Here is a 26,224-nt window from a genome sequence, read left to right on the forward strand (position 1 = left end):
GCTTGCTAACAGAGAGCCTCCAACAATAGTATGGGCTATTTTGTGAGGTAGTGAGCCCCTTGTCGTTGGAGATATGCAAGAGGGTAACTAACAACTCATGCTCTACAACATCAGCTAGGGAAGACATTGACATGCCAGGAAGTCACCTGGGCTACATGACCCCTGCTAATCTGAGGTGCCTATCTGACAAGGGTCCCTAGCTTATCTCCTATGCGAGGACCAGATCCTGCCAATCCGACTTACACATACAGAGATACTGGGATAAAGGCAGAAATACAGCAGGACTGAAAGAAAACAAACTTGCTGTTCAGCATAATTAATATTCACCGGTGCCTACGCATATGTAAATATCTCTTTGTTTACAATGAGATTGGATTTCACAGTATAGCCTTGACTTTATTTATTTTTTTAAAGATTTTATTTATTTATTCATGAGAGACAGAGAGAGAGAGAGAGAGTCAGAGACACAGGCAGAGGGAGAAGCAGGCTCCGTGCAGGGAGTCCGACGTGGGACTCGATCCCGGATCTCCAGGATCCCACCCTGGGCCGAAGGTGGTGCTAAACCGCTGAGCCACCTGGGCTGTCCTAGCCTTGACTTTAAATAAAGAGAATATTTGGGGTGCCTGGGTGGCTCAGTCCGTTAAGTGTTTGACTCTTGATCTCGACAGCTCAGGTCATGACCTCAGGGTCCTGGGATGGAGCCCTGCGTTGGGCTCTATGGTCAGCAGGGAGTCGGCTTGAGGATGCTCTCCCTCTACCCCTCCCCTCTGCCCATGCGTGCTCGCTCTCTTTCTCAAAGAAATACATTAATTTAAAAAAATGTCTATAAAAAATGAATAAAGAGAACACAGGTAAGCCAAATACAGTCACTACACTGTGACCAAGTGTGAAGTGGATCAGAATCAAGTTCTGAAGCAGCATCCTAGGTCCACTGGGTCAAGTCTGGTCGATAATAATTGAACTTTGGTTGTGCAAGATGTTGACATTAAGGGAAGAAGATAAAAAGGGAATTCCTTGTACTATTCTTGCAATTTGTAAGTCTAAAGCTTGCTTTTACAAAATCCATATGCTTGACCTTAAGGCCTGTTCCGACCAGGCCCTGCCTGCAGAACTCCCCTCATCCTTGACGACTCAGCCGAGACAGAACATCCTACCTCTGCCCCCCTCCAGGAGTCTTCAGATGCTTCTGCATATCTCCCGATTATACCACCTGCTAGTATAATTTCCTGACCGCACGGCACCTCTCCCCCACTTACTCCTCTGAGCTACTTTTGGACTGGAACGTCTCTTCATTTCATCTTTAGCAGTAAGTCTATCTTTTTTTAAAAAACATTTTACTTATTTATTCATGAGAGATACAGAGAGAGAAAGAAAGAGAGAGGCAGAGACACAGGCAGAGGGAGAAGCAGGCTCCCTGCGGGGAGCCCGACGCAGGACTCGATCCCGGGACTCCAGGATCACGCCCTGGGCCAAAGGCAGGCACCAAACCGCTGAGCCACCCAGACGTCCCAAGTCTATCTTTTAAATGGATTAATGGATCAATCCAACTTGAACAAATCTTATTAGTTTCGCTTTCTCTGTTGGAATTGTGGTAAAATGGGATACCTGGGTGGCTCAGTGGTTGAGCATCTGCCCTCGGCTCAGGTCATGCTCCCAAGGTCCTAGGATCAAGTCCCGCATCGGGCTCCCCGCAGGGACCCTTCTCTCCCTCTGCCTTTGTCTCTGCCTCTCTGTCTCTCATGAGTGAATATATAAAATCTTAAAAAAAAAAAAGTAATTGTGGTAAAATATGCATTACATAGAAATGACCCTTTCACCCGTGTCTAGGTGTATAATTCGGTGGCGTTAAGTACATTCCAACGTTGTATAAATTTTCTACCATTTTAAATGATTTCAACTGGTCAGAATTTGCTAGCGCTGTTAGATCCGCTTAATCTGGACCTAGGGGACCCATGACACTCGGAATTACTTAAATCCCACTCACACCAGGTGCCTCCAATCAAAATCTGTTTGATCAAGTGTGGAATTACTTCTTCCCATCTGAACCAGCGCGGATCACTCAGAACTGGCTCTGCCCAGGCTCCTGGCCAGCAGCTGGCCCTCGGAGTCGGTTCTCTTTCTTTGGCCCGATCTCTTGGGCTGCCAGTTTCTCTTTGCTCATTTTTTCCCCCTGGGGCTCCCTGCCCCTGCTTCTCCTTTCTGCTCCCACACACCGTGCCCACCCCCGGGCAGCCTGGCTCTGGGGCAGGGCCCGGCTCTGGGGCAGGGAGCTTGCATTCTGCAGCCATTCTCACTGTCCCTCTGTGCACCTGCACTTTCAGAACAGGCTTTAGGGGCAGGCCCCACAAACAGGCTGAGTCACAGTGAGGGAGGCTGCCCCTTGCAGTGTAAGGTCAGTCCTCTCCCTCTCCTGGGAGGGCAGGCGTCCTCTCCGTCACTGCTTCCTACCTCACCAGCAGTAACCACCTCGGTTTGAATGCAAGGAGTAGAGCACTGCGTTAGGAACCAAGCTCTAGTATTTTCCTGCCATTAACTAGCTTCTCTCACGCCCTCCTGGGACCACACTGCCCAATTAGTAAAAGGAAAGGCTTCGATATGCAGACGAAGGCTTGATGAGGACAGTGATGATGGTGGTGGTGGTGGTTTGCAGCAGGCTTTTTCCTTCCCACACTGACCTAATAAGACGAGACAGGGTGCTGGGTCACTCTGGGGTTTCGTGCACACCTCATGCCCCTTGCTGGGAACTTGAGGGCCCTCTCTCCTTGGCCTTTGCCTTGCAGGGGCCCAGCAGGTCTTACCTTGTGACCTTGTGCGTGAGCACAGGAGTGAGGGCGACCCGGGCGCCCTTTGAGTCAGGCCTTCTTCCCTGCTCGGGCTCCCAGGGAGACTTTCCTTGGTTCCTGGGCTCAGCCTCAGGCCTATCCTGTTGCCAGAGTGATTGTTCCAAACACAAGGATGCGCGGGTCCGTCTGGGACCTTCGGGGCTCCCGCCTGGGCCCCTGTCGGGCTCCCGCCGCGCATCCCCGCCCACCGGCCGCGCTTGCTCCCTCGGGCCCTCGCCGCCCTCCCGTCTAGGCCGCCCTCGGGTTTCCGGGTGCTGCGGGTTCTCCGGGGGTCGGGGTGGGGGTGGGGGCGCCGGGGCCGGGGTCGCGGCGGGGTGGGGGGCGCGGGCCGGCCCTTCCCGCGGCGGCCGCCAGGGGGCGGCAGGCGCGGCCCCATGACAGCGGGAGGCCGGAGCGGGGCGGGGGGCGGGGGCGGGGGAGGGACGGGGAGGCCGCGCGGGTCCCCGCAGGGCCGGTCGCACACTCGGGGCCCGGCTCTCCGCGCGCACCGCAGCCGCCCGCCGCCCGCTCGGCCCGACGCCGGACCAAGGCGCAGCGGGAGCCCGTGCAGGCGGCGGAGGCGGCGGCGGCGGCGGCGGAGGAGGAGGAGGAGGAGGCGGAGGAGGAGGAGGCGGCGGCCGTCCATGCGGCGGGCTCGAGGCCGCCCGGCTCCGGGAAGCACGCGGGGGCCAGGCGGGGGCAGCCTCCGCTCCGGGACGCCGGCCGCCAGGTGAGCTCGGCGCCCCGCGTCCACCCCCGCCCGCCGCTGCCCTCCCCGGGGCGCCCCTGGACCGCGCGGGCGGGGGTCCCCGCTCTCCTCCCTCCCTCCCTCCCTCCCCGGGACCCGCTCCTCCCGGGCCGCCCTCCCGCCGGGGGACCCCGAGGTCGCGCCCTGGGTCGGGGGCGCGCGGGGTCCCTGCCTCTCCTGCCTCCCCGGGGGACCCGCTCCTCCAGGGCCGCCCTCCTGCTGGGGGACCCCGGGGTCGCGCCCGGGTCGGGGGTGCGGGGGAGGAGAGCCGCGGGGGGGCCCGGGGGGGGTGTCGGGGCGCGGGCGCGCGGGGTCCCCCGCTCTCCTCCCTCCCCTCCCGGGACCCGCTCCTCCCGGGCCGCCCTCCCGCCGGGGGACCCCGGGGTCGCGCCCTGGGTCGCGGGGGGGCGGGCACGTCTCCTGCCTCCCCCGGGGGACCCGCTCCTCCCGGGCCGCCCTCCTGCTGGGGGACCCCGAGGTCGCGCCCCGGGTCGCGGGGGGGCCGCCTCTCCTCCCTCCCCCGGGGGACCCGCTCCTCCCGGGCCGCGCTCCTGCTTGGGGACCCCGGGGTCGCGCCCTGGACCGCGCGGGAGGGGGGGGCCGTGGGCGCGGGGCCGGGGGTGTGTCGGGGCGCGGGCGCGCGGGGTCCCGGCCTCTCCTCCCTCCCTCCCCCGGGGACCCGCTCGCTCCCGGGTCGCCCTCCCACTGGGGGACCCCGAGGTCGCGCCCCGGGTCGCGGGGGGAGGAGGGGGCCCGGGTGCACGGCCGCCCGCGCTGGGACCCCCGCCCCCCGCCCCCCGCCCAGCGCCCGGGGACGGGGACCGGGGACCGGAGCGCACGGGCTTCGCGCGGCCTCGGGGACTTCCTCGCGGCCCCCGGGTGCCTGCAGCCCGGCTGGCGTCCACAGACGGAGCTCGCGAGCCTTAGAGAGCGGCAGGTAGGGAAGTTTACACTGATTGATTGATTGATTGATTTTTACTTTGAAACAACCTCAGCCCTAAGGGGAAGGGGATTGCAGGGCGTTCTCAGGCCCGCTTCGCATCTGGAACTCGTGGGTCCGGTGTTTCCTGAGCCTTTCCTGAGCTGTCCACACCCAGCAACCCCCCCCCCCCCAGGTCTCCTTTAATCCCCCCATCCCAGCCTCCCCTACTGCCAATTAAATTTGCATGCTTGCATCCCTTCTAGTCTCTGTGACCCCCCTCACCACCCCCAGTAAGTGAATCCGAAACCTCCATCCGGCCTCCAATCAGCCTGGGTAGCTGAAATGATTGTGGGGTGCCTGTTGGAGTTGGGAGTAGGAGACACGGAGACCCGACAGAGGTCTAAGGAATCACCCTGTCCAACCCCGCACAGCGGCGGGCACCCAGGCACAGAACAACAGTCTAAAGATTTTGCAAAGATCACACAGCTCTTAAAACCTGCGTAGCCTGAGTAGGTCTTTATTGATAAAGGGATGATGAAGGGGCTTAATAGGATCTTACCGGGTCTCAATGATACAAAGAAGCCAACATTTTAAATACGAGATTTAAATACGGCTCTGCTCAATTCCTATAGATTTTTGTTGGCATCAGAGTTGAATTCCTTTAGAAAACAAAATTTTGGGGACGCCTGGGGTGGCTCAGCGGTTGTGCACCTGCCTTTGGCTCAGGTCGGGACCCCGGGGTTCCAGGATCAAGTCCCACCTCTGGCTCTTTGCAGGGAGCCTGCATCTCCCTCTGTCTCTGCCTCTCTCTGTGTGTCTCTCTCATGAATAAGTAAAGTCTTAAAAGAAAAGAAAAGAAAAGAAAAGAAAAGAAAAGAAAAGAAAAGAAAAGAAAAAAGAAAAGAAAGTCCTAGGCTTGGAATTAATGGGAGGAAGCATGTGGGAGTCCTGGGACTTTCCTATAAACCTCTGCAGGGCTGGAGCTGGGATTTCCCAGAGGTCCTGGCCTGGGAAATGAGTTTGGGTGATCACCATCCAGAAGCCTCTACTGAATGAGCCCCCTGGCTTGGCCTCTGGTGAGGAGGGCTGGTCAGATGCGCTCACGTGACCGCTGCCCCCCCCCCCCCAAGCGGGCATCCCTGGGTCATTCTGATTTGTCTCCTCATCACTATCTCCTGCCCTGAAGAAATCTTTCTAACTGGCTGTTAGGAAAAAATAAGTAAAATAAAATACAGTCCAGAGTTGGGGGATAAGAACAGGGTTAGATATTTGGGGTGGGAGTTTTTTGGGGGAAGGGTTGTTTTGTTGCCTAGGAATGCTTATTGTGATTGCATCCAATTATCCTAAAGGGTAGGGGGGCACTACCCTCCCCTCCTCAGGCTCCCCAGCACCGCTTGCACCCAGTTGGCTGGCAGTCTCAGTGTTTGGGTGTCCTCCATGCCCCCATTCCGTCCCCTATTCCATCCCCCATGTGTGTGCCGAATTCATTACCGAGTTCCTTCCACATTCTTTTGGGATAATGGCAGGAGGTCACTTTCCTGTCGCCCATCCCTCTGCCCCCTTCCACGTAAACCATGTCCACGTTACAGTAATAATCTCCCCTCTTGACTCCTAGCCAGGAGTCACTTTGTTCATTTTAATCCATCTCCTTTCATGCTGACAGATTAATATTCCTAAAATTCTGATTTCGCCACATCATTCCTCTCAAGAAATCACAGTGGCTCCCCAGGATTCACTTTTATTTAATTCCTCTCCAACCGATAATTTTGGGCATCTGCTGTCTTCCAGCGACTGCTACTTTATGAGGCTTAAACTGAGAACAGCCCAATATCCTTGCCCCTGGATCTGTTGACAGGCCCACAGATGAAAAATAGCCACCCGGGAAAGAAAAAGATGTCTAAAAAAAAAAAAAAGGGTAACCACAAAACAATGCAAAACCTTGGGGACGCAGATGAGGGAGATGCTTTTTCTGTGTGGGAGGAACTAGGGAAATTAGAGGATTAGAGCAGGGCTTTGAAGCATGAGGAGGAGTTCAAGGAGATGGGAGAGGCTGGAGGGGGAGAGGGCATGCCAGGCGGAGCGGAGAGAGGGGCGAGGACCTGGCGACGTAAAGGTGCTGGTGTGGACCTGATAGACGGGACATGATAGCCAGTCTTTGTCTCGGCAGTTCCAAGTGTCTAGATTCCAGTCTGCCGACCCAAGAGCAGCCCACCTCTTCCCTGCCTGATGTACCCGGTGTCTTTACGGTGGTCTCGCGTGCCCTCTAAGCCACAGCTCAGAAATACAGACCTCCCCTCTGCTCCTCTAAATTCTGCTAGGAAGTGTTCTCCAGCCTGTCTTGCACACACTCCTCTCGCCTCCCTGAACCCATCTTAAGTGCTCCCCTGCCTCCTTTGCACGTCCCGTGTATGCAGCCTGGACACGTCCTGGTGAGCCAGCCTCCTGTCCCAGGCATCCTGCGTTGTCTCCAGAGTGGCCACTTGGCCTCTCCTTCCTGACCCTTTCCAGCCCACGGCCAGCACCAGCCGGCTTGACCACTTGTCAACGTAGCTGGGTTGGACCTTCCCTTGCACCTGCCCTCCTTTCTCTTCTTCTCTCCTCTTTCCCCACCTTTTTTCTTCTTCTCTGTGTGCAGAATTGTGATGTGCATTTACACCTGCGTGGATGTCAGGGTTCCATATGTATTTACTGACTCTCGGTTACCGCAACGGATTGGCCACGTTAGGCCAGGAGCCACAGCATGACCCAGGCTGGCACTGGGAAGAGGGCCTGCGGTGGGAGGCTCTCTGGCCTGAGGACACTTTGTTGACTCTTGCCCTCTTTCAGAACCCCCCTCTCCCCCCACTTCCCTCCTCTGTGGGCCCTGTGGGCTGATGCTGGGACCCCTCCTCACTTCTGGGCCCACGTCGCCCTCTTTTCTCGCTCCGGCCCTTTAGAACTGACTTCGGTTTCTGGAGCCTCGCCGGCCCGATGAACTCATTCGGGTCACGTTCAGTGAGCACTGGTGTGCGCTCTGCCTGGGGCCTTAATCCTCCCAGCAACCTATGAGGGAGACAGTATAATCCGCATTTCACAAGGGAGAAAGCTCCAGCTTACTTGCCTTAGGTCATCAGCTCGGGGTTTGAACCTACACCTTAGAACCCAGCTCTCCAAGTCAGGGGCTCTTTCCATTACATCACTGTTTCCCGAACGGGGTTGCCTGTGGAACCTCTGAATCCGGACGAGGATCTGCTGGGAAGACACTCAGATTCCAGGGTGGGTGGGGGCGGGCCTGGGAACTGGCATTTTTAAGACTGCCTCGAGTGATTGATTGCTCTGCACGCCGGGTTTGAGGACCCCTGCCCCAGCCTGCCTTAACGGTGAGGTTAGGGGCGCACGTGGCCCCAGCCAGGCGGAGACAGAGAGCCCTGTTTTAGTCAAAGGGATCCTCGGTTCGGTCCTGAAAGCTTGCTCCCCATCTCTTCCCTGCAAAGGTACGCCAGCCCAGCCTCCACTGGTCTCCCTGCCAATTCCTGTGGGGGCCTGAGTGGGGCTGACGGGGAAGGATCCAGCAGGTTGCTTCCAGAGGCTCCAGGTTTCCTGGGGTCAAAAACTGGGCTGGGACCTCCCAGATAGGGCTGATGGTGCCAGCCACTCCCTCCCTGCTGGGCCCAGAGTGAGCTCTGGTCACCAGCAGACCTCCCATATCCTCCAAGGATTCTCCTCCAAGGATTTATAGACTATTTTGCCCCCCTCCTCTGTGTCTGCCGTGCATGACAAAGGGATGGCCGAAGCCTAGGGGGCTGGTGTGGGGGCTGCCCAGGCTCCCAGAGAATTAGGCAGAGGCCTGGCGTGGAGCAGGTGCTCAGGGCCAGTACTCATCCTGTTTCTCTCGCCTTCTCTGTACCCGGTCAGGGCCTGATAGGCGGTCGGCCCTCAATATGTGTGCTATAAAAATATATATATAATCTCAGGTCCCCTCAAGTCCAGGGGCTTTGTATCTGATGGGCCGAATATTACGACCTTATACTCCAACCCCACAAATCAACACCTGCAGCTGTGCAGTAATAATAATGATAATGATAATAATAATAATAATGAATTATCCATTCAACGTCCTCTCCCCATCCCACACCCTTCCCTGGTTCCCGTTAGATTCCTCAAGGAAGAACAAGGAAGAGTGTGGGAAGCAGTTGGGCAGCGGTGTTCCCTATTGATGGTTACTTGTCCTGGAAGAGTGGCCTCTTTCTGTTTATGCCTTTCTCCTGTCCCCTCACCTTTCCACCGAACATACTGTGCACATCCCAGTCCCCACCGATGAGTGGAAGCTGGTCACTGAAGTGGTGCCCCACAGTATCCTCCCCCTTGTGCCTCCACTCTCGGGCGGGCGTGCAGAGGACGGGGAGCCAGGCCCACACCGTGGCGTCTTGTCACAGGAGGGTGACACCGGCCACCGCGGGGCCTGGGCCCGGACAGCCGGCGGGGCCGCCCCACCCTCCCAGCCCGCTGGCCGGCTGCCTGAGGGCTGGCCAGCAGTGAGGACCCAAGTAATGAGTGATTAATGGGCGCCCCATCTAATCTCCTGCCAGGGGAAATGAAGGGCCAGCCATGGGCTGGGGCTCGTCATGACCTGCTCCAGGTGGGCTTGGAATGCACCCAGCTCAGGATGGGGATTAAGGCTTGAAAGACAGAGGAAATGAGAATGTTAACCCTTTAGGCCATGGCCTTCTGAGCCCCAGCAGGGAAATCGGGAGGGAATTATCTACAGGCATCTGATGAAAGGGGAGCATGGCCTTTGATTTATGGCAGGGATGCAGCCACATGACTACCAGGGGCTGGGCGGGGGCGGGGTGACAAGCCAGGCCTTTGACTTAACCATTTTTCTTGGAGGCTCGGTCAAGAGAGATTAATTTCTTAGGAACACGGATACATGGACAGCTGGGAGGCTTCTCTACCTGATTCCTTCTTGGAAACCTTCTGATCCTATCAGCAGGTTACAAATTGGTAGTTGCCAGACAGATTTTTTTTTTTTTCCCTCCTGGAACACAGTGCCTCTCTGACCACATGTCATTTCAGGGCAAGAGGAGGGAGCGTGGCCCTGGCTGGGCGGCGTCTCTAGCGGTAGGTTCCCCCCCTTCCTGGGTCGGGCAGCAGCGCGGGGATGCCGAGGGTGCGAGCCCCGTGGAGCCAGCGCCCTTGGGCTCCGGCCTGGGCTTCCCGGGCAGCTGCAGTTTTCCCAGCTGTGAGATGAGGGTAATAACAGTAGAGACCCCAGGTGAGATTCCCGAGAGTGCAAAGTGCTTACAGGGTCTTAGACGTGCTGCTGTCATTCCCCCCTGGCTTCTCTGGCTAAACCCCTCCCCACATCTTCCTGGGAAGGGGAGAAGTGGCTCCTCCTTCAGCCCTGGAAGGCTCCCTGTGGGCAAAAGGACGACACACCCTCTGATTGATCTTGCTGGCTCGACCCCTGACCCTCACATGCCTTCCTTCCCCTCCCTTTGCTGCTGGCTCCCTGGCCGTCCTCTGCGCCTCCAAGCTGGGCAGCCAGATGTGGTGGAGAGGGAGTGACACCTGCCCCGTCCTCCTGTGGCCTGGACGCTTCTGCACCAGCTCTGCCCGCCGCCAGCCCTGCTGTGCCCTGACAGCCCCGAACCAAGGGCCTGAAGGTGCAGAAGGCAGGTGCTTGTGGAGCAAAACAAACAGTGGAGACGGTGTGATCCGGATGCAAGTCCCAGCTCTGTCCCCTGTCCTGGTTTCTCTGAGCTCCCATGGCCTCCTCCTTGATTGAGGCTAATAATAGTAACACTTCTCGAATGGTTGAGAGAAGGGTCACACCCGACAGTGGACAGGAGGCCCTTTGGACTGCGGGGCCGGGGTGGGGGTGCAAGTTACTGCTGGTTAGAAGACGAGCCTTTGGGGAGGAGCCGTGTCTTCCAGCTTTGGGTCTGATCCCAGGGCCTGCACTGACGTAGCCTCTGGCTCCATTTGGCGTCTTTGTCAGAACAGACGAGCACCCAGGGCCTGCTTGGCTTCAGTGATGTTTTAGTCAAGGCGCAGGGTTTCATCCTGCTTGAAGTTCAAGGGCTCTTCTGGCCTGCTGCAGGGAGGGACTTGCCATTGACCGAGCTCCGTTTCAGGTCCTGGGGACTTACCTGCATTAATTAACTTCACGCTCTCAATAATCCGTGGGAGCCAGACACGATCATTCCCATTCTACAGCCTAGAAACTGAGGCACGGGGAGGCTAAGGGACTTGGAGCTGCTCACACAGCGAGTAGCTGTCACAGTGGATGTTTGGAATTCCAGGCCTCGGGCTGCAAACCAGGGGCTCTGGGGAAACTAAGCGGCGTGTTAGTGCTGCTGTCTCATCGGGACCCGCTGGAAAGCCTGATGGTAACCACTTAAAAGTCTAATTGTAACCCACTTAAAAGTCTTAAAAAGTGTAGTTGTAAATCACATGCCATAAAATTCAGCATTTTAAAGTGTGCCGTTCGGTAGTTTGTAGTTTATTCACGGAGAGTTGTGCAATCGTCGCCCATTATGTGATCCCAGAGTATTTTCATCACCTTCAAGGGAGACTCCGCATCCATTAGAAGTCACTCCCCGTCCTCCCTCTCCAGTGGCCCCTGGAAACCGCTCACCTACTTTCTGTCTCTGGGGGTTCTGGACATTTCTGGACATTTTGGACAAAGTGGAATCCTACACTATGCAGTCTTCTGTGCCTCGCTTCTTTCACTCCGATTAATGTCTTCACCCGTCTTGAAGCCTGGATCAGTACCTCCTTCCTTTTTATCACTGTGTAGCCCACTCTTCAAGCAAAACCTAGGGCAGTATTGCGTGGAGAAGGGGTGGAGTTACGCTCTCAAAGCAGATGCCGCACAGAGGAGGGGCTGCTTTTTTACTGTGGGCAGATGTGAAAGAACTGGAAAAGTTGGGGCAGGTGGAGCCAGGGCTTCAGCCGAGAGTGGAGGTGGAGGCAGGTGCAGGCCTGGCCGGCCGCTCTCCTCCAGACCCCTCATTGCACCGATGCTGGTGGTGAAGTCTGTCCGGAGACGTCGTGGAGAGGATGTAGGTGCCACCTCTCCAGTGGGTCCCCCATGTAGTTATCAGAGAGAGCGAGAGAGCACAAGCAGGAGAGGGAGAGGGAGAAGCAGACTCCCCCCCCTGGGAGCAGGGGCTCCATCCCAGGACCCTGGGGTCATGACCTGAGCTGGAGGCAGATGCTTAACGGACTGGAGCCCCTCCCGCAGCGCTTTAAACTCCAAACGGACCTTGGGGGCCATACTGCATGCTGATGACAGCACTACTGATTTTCTGGTTTGGTTCCTCAATATAGTGCTTGATTTTTTCCCGATTACAAAGGTAAGGGGTAGTCATTGAAGAAAACTTAGGAACTAACAGAAAAACGCAGAGGAGCGAAATGAAAGTTCTCCATGATTCCCCAACCAACGATGCCCATTATTTGTAACGTGTGCCTCTGTAGTCTCTCTCTTACACACACACACAGTTTTATAAAATTGGTATCATGCTGAACATAGTCTTTGTTCACTACTTTTTTCATGCAACAGTAAATCGTAAACACTTGCCCTAGATACTAAATATTCAATATTCTTCCAAAGCTTGATTTTCTTAATGGCTGCAGAGTATTTTTTAAAATGTTACTGTTTGTTTAAACAGACCCCTATCTGGGGTCATATGGATCGTTTTTGGATTTTCGGTATTATTTACAAATAAAACTGTGTGTTTTGTGCTTTTTTTTGGGGGGGGGGTACTTCTGTTAATGCATAGTGCTGTTTCGGGGAAGAAAGATACAAATACTCCAAAGGTATTTGATGCATACGGGCCAATTGGCCTTCCAGAAAGACTGTGTAATTTATGATTTTGCAGATGTGTTTTTTTTTTTTTACAAATGTGGTTTTTAACTTGACTTTTACTGTACATGTAACTTTACCAAAACATTTCTCCCATCTCCTCCTCCTCCGCAGCCCCCCTCATGTCTGTGTAGTACACGAGCTGCTTACACGCTTCTGTTTTCTCCTTGATATTTAAATGCCTGTAAGCGCACGCACAGCTGTCTTTTACAGACTATCTTGCCCTAGTCAGGCTTCTCATTTCTAGGCATAATGACAATTTCCTTTATCTTAGTTAGTGACCTGGGTAGTTTTTCCTTAATCAACAAATTAGTACTCCGGGACGCCTGAGTGGCTCAATGGTTGAGCATCTCCCTTTGGCTCAGGTCAGAGTCCTGGGATCGAGTCCCACATTGGTCTCCCCATAGGGAGCCTGCTTCTCCCTCTGCCAGTGTCTCTGCCTCTCTCTCTGTGTCTCTCATGAATAAATAGATAAAATATTTGAAAAAAAAATTAGTTACTACCAACATGACTGTTCAACTTGCTGTTATTTGCAGCCTCCCCCAACCCCCCAACCAATGTCATGTTGTTTGGAAATTCGGCTCCCAGACAGGTAATGACCAGTCCAGGAGCCATTGTCACAAGGTTCCATGCTGCACCGGGTGCTTCCGAGGACGTGCACCTGGGAGGCCCAGGTGGGGACACCGAGAAACAGAATGGGGGCTGGTTGTCGGTCTCTGTCCGTTAGGTGTTCTGTTCTGTCCTGAGGCTGCACCAGGAGGATGCGACACCTCCCTCCCAGCAAAGGCTCTGTGAGGCGTGGACCTTGAGTCCCACACAGGGACTTCTGTCGCTGTCCATGCGGCGTTCCCGCAGAAGTGGAATTGGGCCGTCGGTGGCCTTGGCTGCCTGGCTGCTTTCACCCGGCAGGGTGGCTCCGCGGCCTCTGCGGTCCCGGGGCCCTGCGGGGTGGTTCGGGGGGCAGCACCTGTGTTCCCTTTCTCCCGCAGCCAGGGCTCTCCGACCTCCTGGGCGCTTCGGGGGGCAGCTCCCCGCAGCCGCCACTGGTGTGACTTCTTACTGCCCGCGCAGCTGCCCGGGAACAGCTTAGCCTCCTTGAACTTCAGCTACCTGGCCGCGGGGCCCTAAGCGTTAGAGACGGTGCGTGTCCCTCCCCACAATGAAACAAAGGGCCTCCCAGGTGCCTCGCTGAGCCTAGGACGTCTGTCCATCTTAAAGATAAGAAAGGTGGTGTCCCTGCCTGCGGGGGGCAGGTGGGGCGGTGATCAGCACCCTGCAGTAGGAAGGCAGGGGGCCAGGAGCCGGGCGTGGAACCGACTGGCGGGAGTGCAGAGACTCGAGGGGGCCCTCACCCCAACAGGGGACTGATGTGGGTGGGGGGGGGGGTCGGGTAGCAGCCTGTTGGGTGTTATCCGAGGGCTGCATTCCTGAAGACCTCACAGGATTCAGATCTCTCCTAATTGGCTTTCTCTGTTCCCATAAAATCAATGTAAAGGGCGTGCGGTGTGCCGGACACATGCTCAGAAAGCGTAGTTTTGCTCTAATGTTGCTTTTCCCCCGTGGGTCAGCGTTACCTCTGACGCTGCTCAGTGGGCTTGCTCGGGAACTGCTCGCTGCGCATCTCAGGACGGCTGTCTGGCTCCCCGAAGGGCCCCGCTGCTGCGGCGGCTGGTCCCACCAGGAGGTCCGTGTGTTTGTTATCCGGCACCACCAGAGCCCGAGCTTGGGACTCCGCAGACCTTTCTTCGCATAGGGCCAGACACTTAGTATTTCAGCTTCGCAGGCTGGACGGGCTTTGTTGCAACTCATCACCTCTGCTTCCTGAGCGTGAGAGCAGTGCAGGCAATACATAAACACATGGGCAAGGCTATGTTCTCGTAAAACCTTTTATTACGGACACTGACTGCAGTTTAAATGTCCTGTAATTTTTATGTTGTAAAATAGTATCCTGATTTTTTTCTATTTTTTAAACCCTACAAAACCTACAGTCGGTCAGGTTTGGCCTATGGGTCAGAGGTTGTTAATCTCTGGCCTAGATGACTATACTATTTGAAAATTGTTTTAAATCATAAAAAAGAAAAAAATAAATCATAAAAAAGAGTGAATGTTAAAATATCCCAGTAGCGGGCAGCCCCGGTGGCACAGCGGTTTAGCGCCGCCTGCAGCCCAGGGCGTGATCCTGGAGACCCTGGATCGAGTCCCACGTCAGGCTCTCTGTATGATGCCTGCTTCTCCCTCTGCCTGTGTCTCTGCCTCTCTCTTTCTCTCTCTCTGTCTCTATGAATAAATAAATAAAATCTTAAAAAAAAAAAACAAAAAACAAAACCATCCCAGTAGCTAACAAAATCACTCGTAGAAGTTCGAGTGCTCATGAGAGTGTGCAGCTTAATTCATAAATTCTATCAAGCGATTGTGGTGCCTGTCTCGGGTGATCCCAAGGTAGGCAATTACTTCATCGCAGTTTGTAATTCTTTAAGTAGTTATTCTAAACGAGTTAAAAAATTTTAATCATATCATTTCAAAACTTAGGCATCCAATGACTTTACTCACATCGTTATGTCATTCTATTTCGTGATTCCAATGGTATACCGTGAAATTGTTTATTATTGTTTACTGTTGCGGAGCCTGGCAATTCTGCGCGACTCTCAACAGCGTGATGACCTATGGCAAGGGCCATGAAACTTGATTTTGGCTGGCATTTTTACTGTATGGGCCAGAGAAAGGCGTGGAAGGAGCACCGAGGCATATGTCTGGCACATGGCGGATGTGCAATAAACTTTTGTTCCCTCGCTTCCCTTTCTTTTCCTCCCCACCCAAAAGTTCTGTATATTTGGTCAGCCCCAAAACATGCTGAGCCTCTTTGAAACTGGTGCTTCGGTTCTTTCCACATGCAGTAAAGTCACTAACCTTTTTAAAGGGAAATGAAAACAAAGGCTGTTAGAAAGCAGTTTCCCCTCCCGGGTCACCAGCTTTCCCTCGCCGAAGAATAAGCAGTGCTGTGCTGAGACCTCCAGCCAGCCAGCCCGGGCCAGACCAGAGGCCCCAGGCCCGGGGAAGGCGCCTCCAGCTGGGTGCAGACCCAGCTCTCCAGCCAGGAGGGGGGCGCCTGGCCTGCTGGCTCTCTGAGTTCTGCAGCTCCTGGGTGTATCTTGGTTTCAGGGATTCCAACTGTAGGAAGGCCAGGATCCTCTCCAGATGGAAGACCACCAGCCCCGAAGGTGACCGTGATGCTGTAGCTCTTGGCTCGAGAGTGGGCTTTTGCTGTGTGTGTTGGACGGAAGGCCTGTCTTGAGTAGACGTCTGTTTGTGTTGTTTAGAGGATAATGGCGCATAACCACGTGTGCTTTCTGGCCTGGGGTCTGGCAGGGTGTAAAAGGAGGCAGCCACTATCCTTTGGCCAGTGATACTTTTCATTATTACGTTGGCCGGGGGCTGGCATTGTTCCTGTGCTTTAGGAGCCCTCTGGTTTATAGACAAGTGGTCTTGGAGCCGGGGCATGGGCGTTGCGTCCTGACTTTGCACGAACTTGCTGTATGACCGCCAGCAATACATTCTCCATCTCTGGGGTCGCCAATTCTTTATTCCTCAGTGAATGGGGACAACATAGACCATTTCTGAGGGCTTTTTTTCTCAGTTGAGATAGGTGGGGAGCCTGGACTTTCATTCCCAGTGAGCATTAATGGGACCCCCCTCTTTCTCCCCACTGGGGTGTTCAGAGGAGGCCTAGTGCAGAGTTAGGACTCTTACCACCACCCAGCAGTAACAAGGCCATTTGTCCCCCTTTCCCCTCTCACCAATAGTCTCAATGGTGCCAATGGAGGCCATAGGAGGCACAGTAGTGAAGCATTCCTACCCCTTCCAGCCAGGGGAGTATCAATGGGACTTGCTAGAGAGCTAGAACTCGTCTCTGCTGAGCAGTTATGATGGGTCCCCCCTTCCCCTTCCCATGTCAGTGGAGGCCAAATGGCAAATTTGGGCTTCCATCTCTCCTGGCCATGATGATATGGGGTTCTCCTTCCCCTGTGAGAGGAGTGCCAAAGGCAGCCAGCTATAATGGAAGGTTTAAATAAGATCTAGAGCCTCGTAACACGATACCTAAAACATCCAGGTTTTGATGGAACATCACTCATCATACCAAGAACCAGGAAGATCTCCAACTGAATGAAAAAAGACAAGGCCAACACCAAGATGATGGGGATGTGAGAATTATCTGGCAAAGCTTTTAAAGCAGCCATCATAAAATGTTTCAGCGGCTATGAATGTGCTTGAGACAAATGAGGAAAAAATGGAAAGTTTCAGAAAAATAACAGACATCAAGAAAAACCAAATGACAGTGTTCAAATTGAAAAATACAATGAAATAAAATCTCACGGGGATGGGCTCAACCACAGAACAAGGATGACTGAGGAAAGAATCAGTGAATTTGAAGATGTAGCAATAAAAATCATCCAATCTGAGCAACAGAGAGAAAATAGACTGGGGGAGGGGAAAAAAAAGGACAGATCCTCAGGGAGCTGTAGGACTATAATAAAGTCTCTGAAATCCTAAGACAGAAGAAAGAAGGTAGGACTGAAGAATACTCAGTAAACTAAAACTTCCTGGAGTTAGGCGAAGATACAAACCCATAGAATCTGGAAGTTTTAGTGAATTCCCAACCGGATAAATCCAAAGAAATAAATAATTTCTATTTAATTGTAAAAATTATTAATAATTAATAATTAGAATTAAATAATCTAGAATTATTTAATTCTAAATTTTTAATTGTAAAAATTATTATTAATTAATAATTAGCATTAAATAATTTAGAATTATTAATTAAAATTTAATTCTAAATTATTTAATTCTAAAAATAATTTCTCAAAAGAGGAATGAAGTAGGAGGAATTGGCCTGGCAGGTTCAGGACCCATATAGCTACACAAATCCAGACTGTGTGGTACTGGGGCTGTGGGATGGGCACATGGGTCAGCAGCCCAGAATAGAGAACCCAGAAACACGCCCATCTGATTTTTGACAAAGGTTCACGAGGGAAGTCAGAGCAACACTAACTGTAATGATCTCAGTAATGAGCGGGATGATGCTGGTGAAAGACGGAAGAGAGAGGAAAGAGTTTATCTGAGAGATAATGTGAACGAAGACTTGAGGGTTGGCAAGAGGCCAGGCCTAGGGCACGCAGAAGGCCAGGTAAGCTTTGAGCCTTTATTTACTGGAAGGACAGTGGTGCCACCATGCAAGTGTAGGAAGGCTCAGCAGGAGGAGGGCCTGGTATAGAGCTGGTGGCTGGGTCCTTTTGTTATTTGTCTTGGGTGGGTCATCAGCTGGAGAAAACTGGAACTAGTCTGAATGAGAGGGGTAGGGTAGGTCTTGAGATGTTGAGTTTTTGAGACCTCAGCGTGAGATAACAATCAGAGAGATCAGAGTTCCCTACGCCCCCTTCCCCCACTTCCATGCACAGCTCATTGGTGGAGGCTGTTATTGTTGATATTTTTCTAGTCCTGGTTTGGATCACAAGGAGAGTCAATGAACCAGACAGAAGAGACAGGAAGAGAACAGATTTGCATGACCATTGAAGCTAGAGAAAAAAAGGTATGGTAATAGTTTCATTCTGCTAAACCCAATTGCCTTGTATTGTCCCCTTTGACCTCTGTGTGACCTTTGGCTCCAATGACTTGCTCCTCTAGGTTTCTTAATTCATGACATGGCTCTGTTTCCCATTATCGTAATCTTTTAATCACAGCACCTGATTTCAACTTTACCTAATACCAGCCCATCACAGAATTGTGTAAAGGAAGGGAGACTAATTTGCTAGGCTTCTGCTGCTTTCCGGAAGGATGTATGGAGCCTTTGGCATAGACCGCACAGCAGCGGTTGCTACAAACCATTGACTAGATTTCTATCACTTAAAAAAATAATGACATAATAATCAGATGTCAATGCAGAAGCCCAAGGGCCCAAGAGCTGAGCAAAAAAAAAAAAAAAAAAAAAAGGCAAATCCTTAACCCTGATGTTCAGGAGCACCAAGGGGGCAGAGAGCATGTGGCTGGCTGATTTATGGGGGCCGAGGCATACTGAGCCCGGACGTGTTCCGGACGGACAACCATGAGCCGGTACTGAGGACTTGTCCTGGACTCAAGGCCAGAGCCGCCCTGGAGAGAACAGGGGGGAGCGCAGCCTCACGCACAGCGGCTCCCTCCACCGGGGCCCATGCTGCAGCCTGCGTGTTGTGCACCAGGTTAGCGTGCGCGTGAGCAGTTTTCCTGGAAATGCGTATTTTGTTTTTAAAGATTTTATTTATTTATTCATCAGAGACACACAGAGAGAGGCAGAGACACAGGCAGAGGGAGAAGCAGGCTCCAAGCAGGGATCCCGATGTGGGACTTGATCCCGGGTCTCCAGGATCAGGACCTGAGCCAAAGGCAGATGCTCAACCGCTGAGCCACCCAGGCGTCCCTGGAAATGCGTATTTGATGTATGACGTCAGGCGGCCTGAGAGAGGGTTCAATGTTCTGCAAAGACAAGCTGGACCCCAGCCATCGAGGGGCCTGCGTTCAGGTCCCGCTGCTCACTTACTGGCTCTGGGACTGTGGACATACTGCTTCACTGCTCACAGCCTCAGCTTCTCTTTCTGCACAATGGGACTATCGCTGGCACCTGTTATATGTGGTAGCTTTTTTCCCTGAAAGAATCCCACATGAGCTGTGTTCCTCCCAGCCCCGAAGTCTCACCTAGACCCATTTTACAGACGAATGTGGTACTTACCCTCAGTGAATCTGCCTTTTTAGCATTGGTGCGTCTGGCACACTCTCCTTCCCTGATACGTGTGCGTTCATACACCTGCGTACGCGCATGCACACAGCTGTACACAGTGCTTGCTGGAGTGGCAGGAGGTCATTTGCAGGTGGCAGGACCTGAGCTTGTTAGCAGAAGGACAGGAGGTGGACCAAGAGGTTGGCTCAGCTGCCATTAGTCCCAGGGCCACCTGCCTTTGACCACGGTGGCTTTTGAAATGAGCCGGGTCATGATCTGGGGAGAGGGCCTGGGCAGCAAGTCTGTGGGAGTCTGATCTGGTTTCCTTTGGTAACTACACCCCAGGGATTACAAACTGCTCTCGGCAGAGAGTGCTGGGGAGAGGTCGATTCCCCAGGGTGGGGAGGAGGGCTGGGTGTGTCTCTGGAGGCTTTTGATCCCCAGGTAGGGTGGCTGGCGGCCCGTCACAGCTGTTCATTGCAGGTTGCAGGCTTCGGGAGGTGGCTGCGGAATATCATAGTGTTATTTTCAGAAAGTGTTGGGTTTATCACGTGCTGTAAATCAAATGCCTAAGTAATATTTGGGGAAGAGGAAAGGTCTTCCTCCAGATGCATTTCTGCCTTTGATCCGTAGGATCATGTCATTTGAAATTGAAAAAGCAACTTTGTACAGAGGCGAGAATGAGTCCTGCTTGTTTATTTATTGCCTTCCTGATATTTCTGACCTTGAGTATTTTCCTTAGTTACCTGGGAAACGTTTTCTTTTAGGACTGAAAACAAATGTAAACCCCATGAATGTTAATGACCATGAAAATGATGCAATTTGTATTAGAACCCTTAGCTAGTCTGTGCTCATTACCGATTTCTTCAGGTAAGAAAGGAGAGGCAGGCCTTTCCTTTAATTGAGTAACCAGGCCTGCTGTGATGTGTTTGCTTGAAAGTATCTAGGGAGTTTCAATGGCTCTTCAAACATTTTTTTCCTAAATTGGATTCGGTGGGTTTTTAGGTTACTCTGGGTGAGCCGGCCAGTTTGCAGAACGGAGGTTCGTTGGGAAGAAATGAATTATGTGGCTGAGCTTGCCTTTGACAGAGAGGAAAGGACAGATCCTCCAGCGGGGTAGGAGACAGAGGGAACGCAGAGGAGTGAGAGACAGAGGGGGTAGGAGACAGAGGGAACACAGGGAGTGGGAGGGGAATGTTCCTCTGGGTGGCTTCACCCAGCTGGAAGAGGTTGGAAATGTGACCTGGCCTAGGGCTCCTTGGGCCCCAGCCCTGAATACCTTGCTGCCTGGGGCCGGGTTTCCTGCAAGGGCTGTGGGGCATGATGACAGCTACCAGAGGGCTTGGGAGGGTGGGCCGCTCTGTGGAGGGTCAGCGCCTTCCTTCTGGTTCTAGGGCAGTCTGCAACCACTGACCAAGCATCAGCAGGAGCAGAGAAATCAGACGTGTGATGTCTCTGTTCCGATCATTTAAGTCAGCCCTGTCCGGATGCGGGTAGAGGGCAGGCTCTACCCTGATCTAGTGCATAAAGTCTGTGATCAGGGTGCTTGGATTTGAATCCTAACTCCCCCACCTACTAGCTGGGTGGCTTGGAAAAGCGACCTAACTTCTCTGTACTCCATTTCCCACTGGTACCGCCTTCAAGAGGCTGTTGTGAGGATAAAATGGGATAATGTGTATCAAGCATAGAGAATGCCAGTTGGCACATGGTAGCCACTCAGTAGACATTTGCTAGCATCCTCGGCCCCGCGATTATTAGTATCTGAAATAATAGATCATTAAATGGCTCATCTTGGCTCCCTTTGTTCTAGGCGATGTTCATGCACAATAAACAATCATGTCCTGAAATGTTTCACTGCCAGCAAATCCTCGAGGCACACCCAACCCCTTAGGAGAGCATCCGTCCGTCCATCCATCCATCCATCCATCCATCCATTCATCCATTCATTTATTTACTAAATGTCTAGCTAAGCATGAATCCCTGCTACGTGGGAGCCAGAGAGTCTAATAGAGTGAAAAGAGGACCAGCTCTGCTGTTGGAGATCTGTTCTCAAGTCCCAGGCCTACCTTCCACCCACTGTGTGGTCTCGGGTTTGCTGTGAGGATTAAACAGCATGACTCATGTCCCATATCAGGTGCTTAGTAAAAGCTGCTTCCTTCCCTTCTTCCACGTGACTGATGATGGAAGACAGTTGTGGGTTGGACCCTGCTGTTGGGAGCCTGCGTTCTGGTATTTTTTTTGTCCACAGACAACTGGAATGCCAGATAGGGGCCGCTGCAGAGGGCCAGCCACAGTTCTGTGAGGAGAAAGTTGGCAGAAATGGTGGCGGAGCAGGAAAAGGTGTTGGTGATGTTGGTAAAGGCTGGATGGGGAGGAATGTAGGCCCAGTGCCGACTCTCTTGTTCTGGCAGGACCTTTGGGGGCGGGGGGGGGGGCGGATGGCGGTTCTGACACTTCCGCCCCGGCCCACACCTGCTTGCCCTTCAAGCCCCAGCATAAAGGCCACTTCCTCTGAGGGGCCCTTCTGTGACCACTGCCCCATATACTGTGTGAGGCACCTTGGACTTCCTTTCATGGTGCTTATTAGCACAATTTTAATTTTATATTTACTTATGTTCCAGTTTGTTTAAAGTATATAGTTGTCCAGCATCTAGACTCTTAAGTTCCTGGAGGGCAGCGACCCTGCCTGCGGTGCTGGGGGTGTGTGTGTGTGTGTCCAGTACCCAGTTCACCCAGTCTTAGTAAACACTTCATGCAACAGCCCTATGGGTAGTTCCAAACACTATCCACACTTTACAGATGAGGAAATTGAGAGACAAAAGGGATGATGCCAAAGGCCAGCTGGCTAATAAATGAGGATGTTGTTGGCAGACCTAGGCCTTACCGGTCACAATGCGTCTGTTTACACCAGCTGCTCTGGATTGTTCATTTGAAACCAGTGTAGACTAAAGGCTGATTTTATTATGTCCCCTCTTCCTTGCTGATGTCTGACCAGCCCTCTACAGTGAGTCTTCTCTTGAACTAGCTTGATTTGTGCTTAGGGTCTCTGCATTAACACTACTTACTTAGCTTATGTTGTTCTAGATAGCACTAGCCTTTCTCAGACGATTCCGTGTCCCTGAATCTTATCTACCGAAGCTAGATTATAAAGCGAAACCCTGCCCTGACTCATCCTTCTCTCGACTCTCATAATAGGTACATAGTTATTAATTAGTTGATTATTATTAGGAGCTAGGCAAAGATTTTTGTCCTACTCCCAAGGTAGGTCCTCTCTTCACACATACCCACTGCCCAGCCAAGAGCAAGACCATGCCTTGGATTCAGAGGAGTTTTAACTGTTCCAGTTTACGCTCGCTGGCCATCTGCCTGGTGGATCTCAGTGTAACTCTGGCAGAGACCCAAGAATTTGAGGGTCTTCAGTGCCATGAGTAATTTCATGAGTTGCTGATGGCTAATTAGGGGTGATTACAGTTAAGAGGCTTTCCTTTCTTAATAGCCCCCAGAAAGGGCTGGTGGTAACTTTTAAAATCTTGATTATTTTCCCCTGGAAATGGAATGTTCTGATTCTCATAACTGTCTTAAGTCCTTATAATTTATCTCCCCATCCTCACCCTACCCCCTTTCTAGTAAGAAGGGAATCCGAAGTCCTGGGAAGACTGTGGAAACCAATGATTTTGGAAAACTGGTTTTATTGGAGAGGACCCCTGGGCACGCCTTGAAATCCTGCTTCCTTTATTTGTCTTTCCCTGAAAGGAGGTGCAGGAGGAGGGGAGGCTGGGCCATGGGTTTTCTTCGCAAGTTCTATTACATTCCAGCCAAACCTCCCATCCCAGGCTTTCTGATGCTGTTTATAATTTTACCTTCGAAACTGTTACTCATCTGACAGTGGTCAGATGTTCTGTTTAGTAAGGGCTTCTGGGTAAAGAGGCATTTGTCGGTGACGGGTCTCACCCTCCTGTTTTTCCTGTGATAACACATTTGAAGTGTCGCTTGACATCTTCTTGCATCAGTATCAGCAGAGCTCCTTGGGGAGGGATGTCGCCTGGCGCCAGGCCCTGGGCTGAGCACAGTGCATGTGTCCGCTCACCGATTCCCCACCCCCTGTGGCCCTTCTTTAGGCTGTATTTTTAAACAGTTTCATTGAGATATAATTCACGTGGCATACCCTTTACCGACTTAACATCTACAATTACATGATTTTTAATCCATTCACAGGATTGTGAAGCCATCACCACACTGTAATTGGAGAACATTTTTGTCACCCCGGGAGGAAACCTTGTACCTCTCGTCAGCCCCTCCCCACCTTCCTGACCCTGGCAACCACTACCGTATTTTTCCTCTATAAATTTGCTTATTCTGACCATTTCCTATAAATGGAATCATGCAATATGTCGCCTCTTGTGGCTGGCTTCTTTCACTTAGGATGATATTTTCAAGGTTCATCACACTGTAGCATTTCTTTTTATTGTTAGGCAGTATTTTTGCCTCTATGGTACAGTTGGGGAAACCAAGAAACACACAGGTGAAACGACTTTCCTGTGGTCACTTTAGCCTTTAACAGATGGAGCTAGATTTCCAGTACAATCTTTTGCCTAATGCCAACTCTGCGATTAGCCGGACTCTGAGATAATTATATGAATAGCAATTTATTGAACATCTTTTATGGGTCAATCCCTGTGTTTGTTTGTCCCATAAGTTTGTTACCTCATGTGCATACATAATCGGGTTTATTTACATAAACTGGGATATCTTATAACCATAACTGGATGGTGGCATTTTTATTATCGTATCTTCCATTTGCTTGCTTCTGGTTTCATTGGCCCACGTAGGCTGTAGGACCTTCCTGAGCAAATGATGCTGACAATAGTATTGTTATTCCTTCTGCAGGAGTTGGACACCACTCCCATCTGCAGGAAATTGGTAACATCTCAGAGGAGCCCTTGCTTCTTCCGGGACATCCAGCATCATGGTTTCTCATTTCATGGGGTCTCTCAGGTAAGTGGAAAGCCTTTTAAAAAAGAAACAAGAAAATAGGAAATTTGATATTTGCATTTTACTATTTAGTCCCATAGTAATTAGCCTTGAGGAAATGCAATATCTTTGATATACTCTGTACATATGTGTAGTAGGTTTGCTATTCACAAGGGCCACCGAGGCCTAGGGAGCTGTGTACTGTGGGAAGATCTAGGCCCTCGGACCTAGATCCAAATGGCTTGACTTCTACCCCATGCTCTATGTACTCTTTCCTGGGAGACCACTAGGATCCAGATTTTCATCTTTATTTAAGTAAAAACATTCCTGGATCCATGGGTGTTTATCATGGCTCCACACTGGAATTATCTGAAGAACTTAAAAGAGGCTTTGTCCTCTGGCTGCATCACTATAGATTTGGACTTCGTTGATCTGTTGTGCTTTAAAAGTGACCTCTGTGGTTCCTTCTGCTCAAAACATCTTGACCTTAACCTGTGTTTTTTATTGGATCCTGATACAAACCACTCGGGGTAAATAGAGTACGTAGTAGTATCTCTATTTTGTGCATGAGAAAACCCTGTGGCTAACTCGTGGATGCCACATTCCTTCCATACAGGGTCGGGAAGAGAGCTGGGTACTCTGGAACTGTCTTCCATGTCGTGAAGGCTGTTTTCACACATTTCTTTTTTTTTTTTTTTGTTTTTGTTTTCACACATTTCTTTAAGCTAATGGTAGACTCTCTTAAAAAATTTTCCATCCAAATGCTATGTAAGAATTCAATATACAAAATGGCCAATGGCAGTGTTTTATTAAGATCAATTTACCTCCTAAGGTTGAATCTGCAACATTTACACATTATGAGATCAATGAGTCTGTTTTGATAAACACCAAAATTTGAAATCAGGGTGTATGGATGATAGCTCGTACGTCAGCCTCAGCATCTGGATTACTCTGCGCTTATCTTAGCTCTGTAGTATTAGGAGAATCTTGATCCCTACAGGTAAGCCATTGCAGTTCCTCAAGGAAGTTCGTCTTGCAAATCTCAAGAGACTCTTTAAATAAATCAACTCAGAATCTAGAAAGTGGGGAAGGAAGAACTTTCTAAAAGTTGAGTCACAAGGATATCTTGTGCTTTTTTTTTCTTTCATAACTGTACATTAGCCCCGAATGCTTAGAACTTACAATAAAAAATAAAACGGGCTATAATATGTTATTATGGTGGTGCCATGTGTGATTGCCCAAATAGAGGGCTAGAGCATTTGCCAGGCAGATGCTCTCAGGCCAATGCCTGACATTTAATTGAGTGTAGTGTGTGTGTGTGTGTGTGTGTGTGTGTGCACGCTTTAGTCTGTAGTTGCTTGTATAATTTTACATGAACTGACATGTGCAGGCCTGAAATCCATAGACCCATGTAGAGCTACAACCTTCTTCATTAATGTCATTCATGAGCGTGTCACAAAGAGTCAGAGAAGGCAGGAAAAACTCCCTTCTGAGGCTTTTGTAAAACCCAGCTTTTACAGGGCAGTCCAGATCAATTTAGAGTTAATATTTGGTAACTAATCCAAATCAGTATGTTTGTATTTTTAAACGTAGTTTGAAAAATAGTTTGTTTGTTTGTTTATTTGTTTATTTATTTATTTATTTATTTTTAAGATTTTATTTATTTATTCATGAGACAGAGAGAGAGAGAGAGAGAGAGAGAGGGAGAGGGAGGGAGAAGCAGGCTCCATGCAGGGAGCCTGATGTGGGACTTGATCCCAGGAATCCAGGATCCTGCCCTGGGCCAAAGGCAGGGGCTAAACCACTGAGCCACCCAGGAATCCCCTGAAAAATAGTTTAAAAGATATTTCAAGACTTGAGCTCTGCATCCTGTTTGTAGAAGCCCCGGTATACTGCTGTATAACCATAGGGGAGTGATGCACACAGTTGGGCCATGGGTCACTTCAGACCCACAGCATATCTGCACACCAGGACCCAGTGGGGGACAGAGAAGTGATCACGGTCACATATCGAACTGGATTGAAAAAACAGCAGATGACCTAATATGGTAGGCAGGTGTAAGTCTGGCCACCAGCAGCAACGCCTCTACGAGTACTGAGGATCCTCAAAAATGTGGCCACTCAGGCCACACAGGAAGGCCATTACTTAGGAGAACTGCCTTTTGCAA

At 51.5% G+C, this 26,224-nt stretch overlaps 1 protein-coding gene across 2 annotated transcripts in view; it reads left to right on the plus strand.

Annotated features, from left to right (window-relative positions):
- The first annotated feature begins 3,419 nt into the window (after positions 1 to 3,419).
- The window catches only part of THSD4 (thrombospondin type 1 domain containing 4), a 564,963-nt gene continuing 542,158 nt past the window's right edge, over positions 3,420 to 26,224 (plus strand). Inside the window, exons 1-2 of one of the 2 annotated variants that reach the window (XM_025472293.3) lie at positions 3,420 to 3,552; positions 23,974 to 24,081. In XM_025472293.3, the coding sequence (XP_025328078.1) occupies positions 24,053 to 24,081 (29 nt within the window). In that variant the 5' untranslated portion in view covers positions 3,420 to 3,552; positions 23,974 to 24,052. Of the gene's footprint in view, positions 3,553 to 4,484; positions 4,508 to 23,973; positions 24,082 to 26,224 lie in introns of those variants that run through there. The other variant, XM_049104441.1, reaches the window with a different exon arrangement.

The sequence above is a fragment of the Canis lupus genome, chromosome 30 (assembly GCF_003254725.2).
Source record: "Canis lupus dingo isolate Sandy chromosome 30, ASM325472v2, whole genome shotgun sequence".
Classification (NCBI taxonomy): domain Eukaryota; kingdom Metazoa; phylum Chordata; class Mammalia; order Carnivora; family Canidae; genus Canis; species Canis lupus.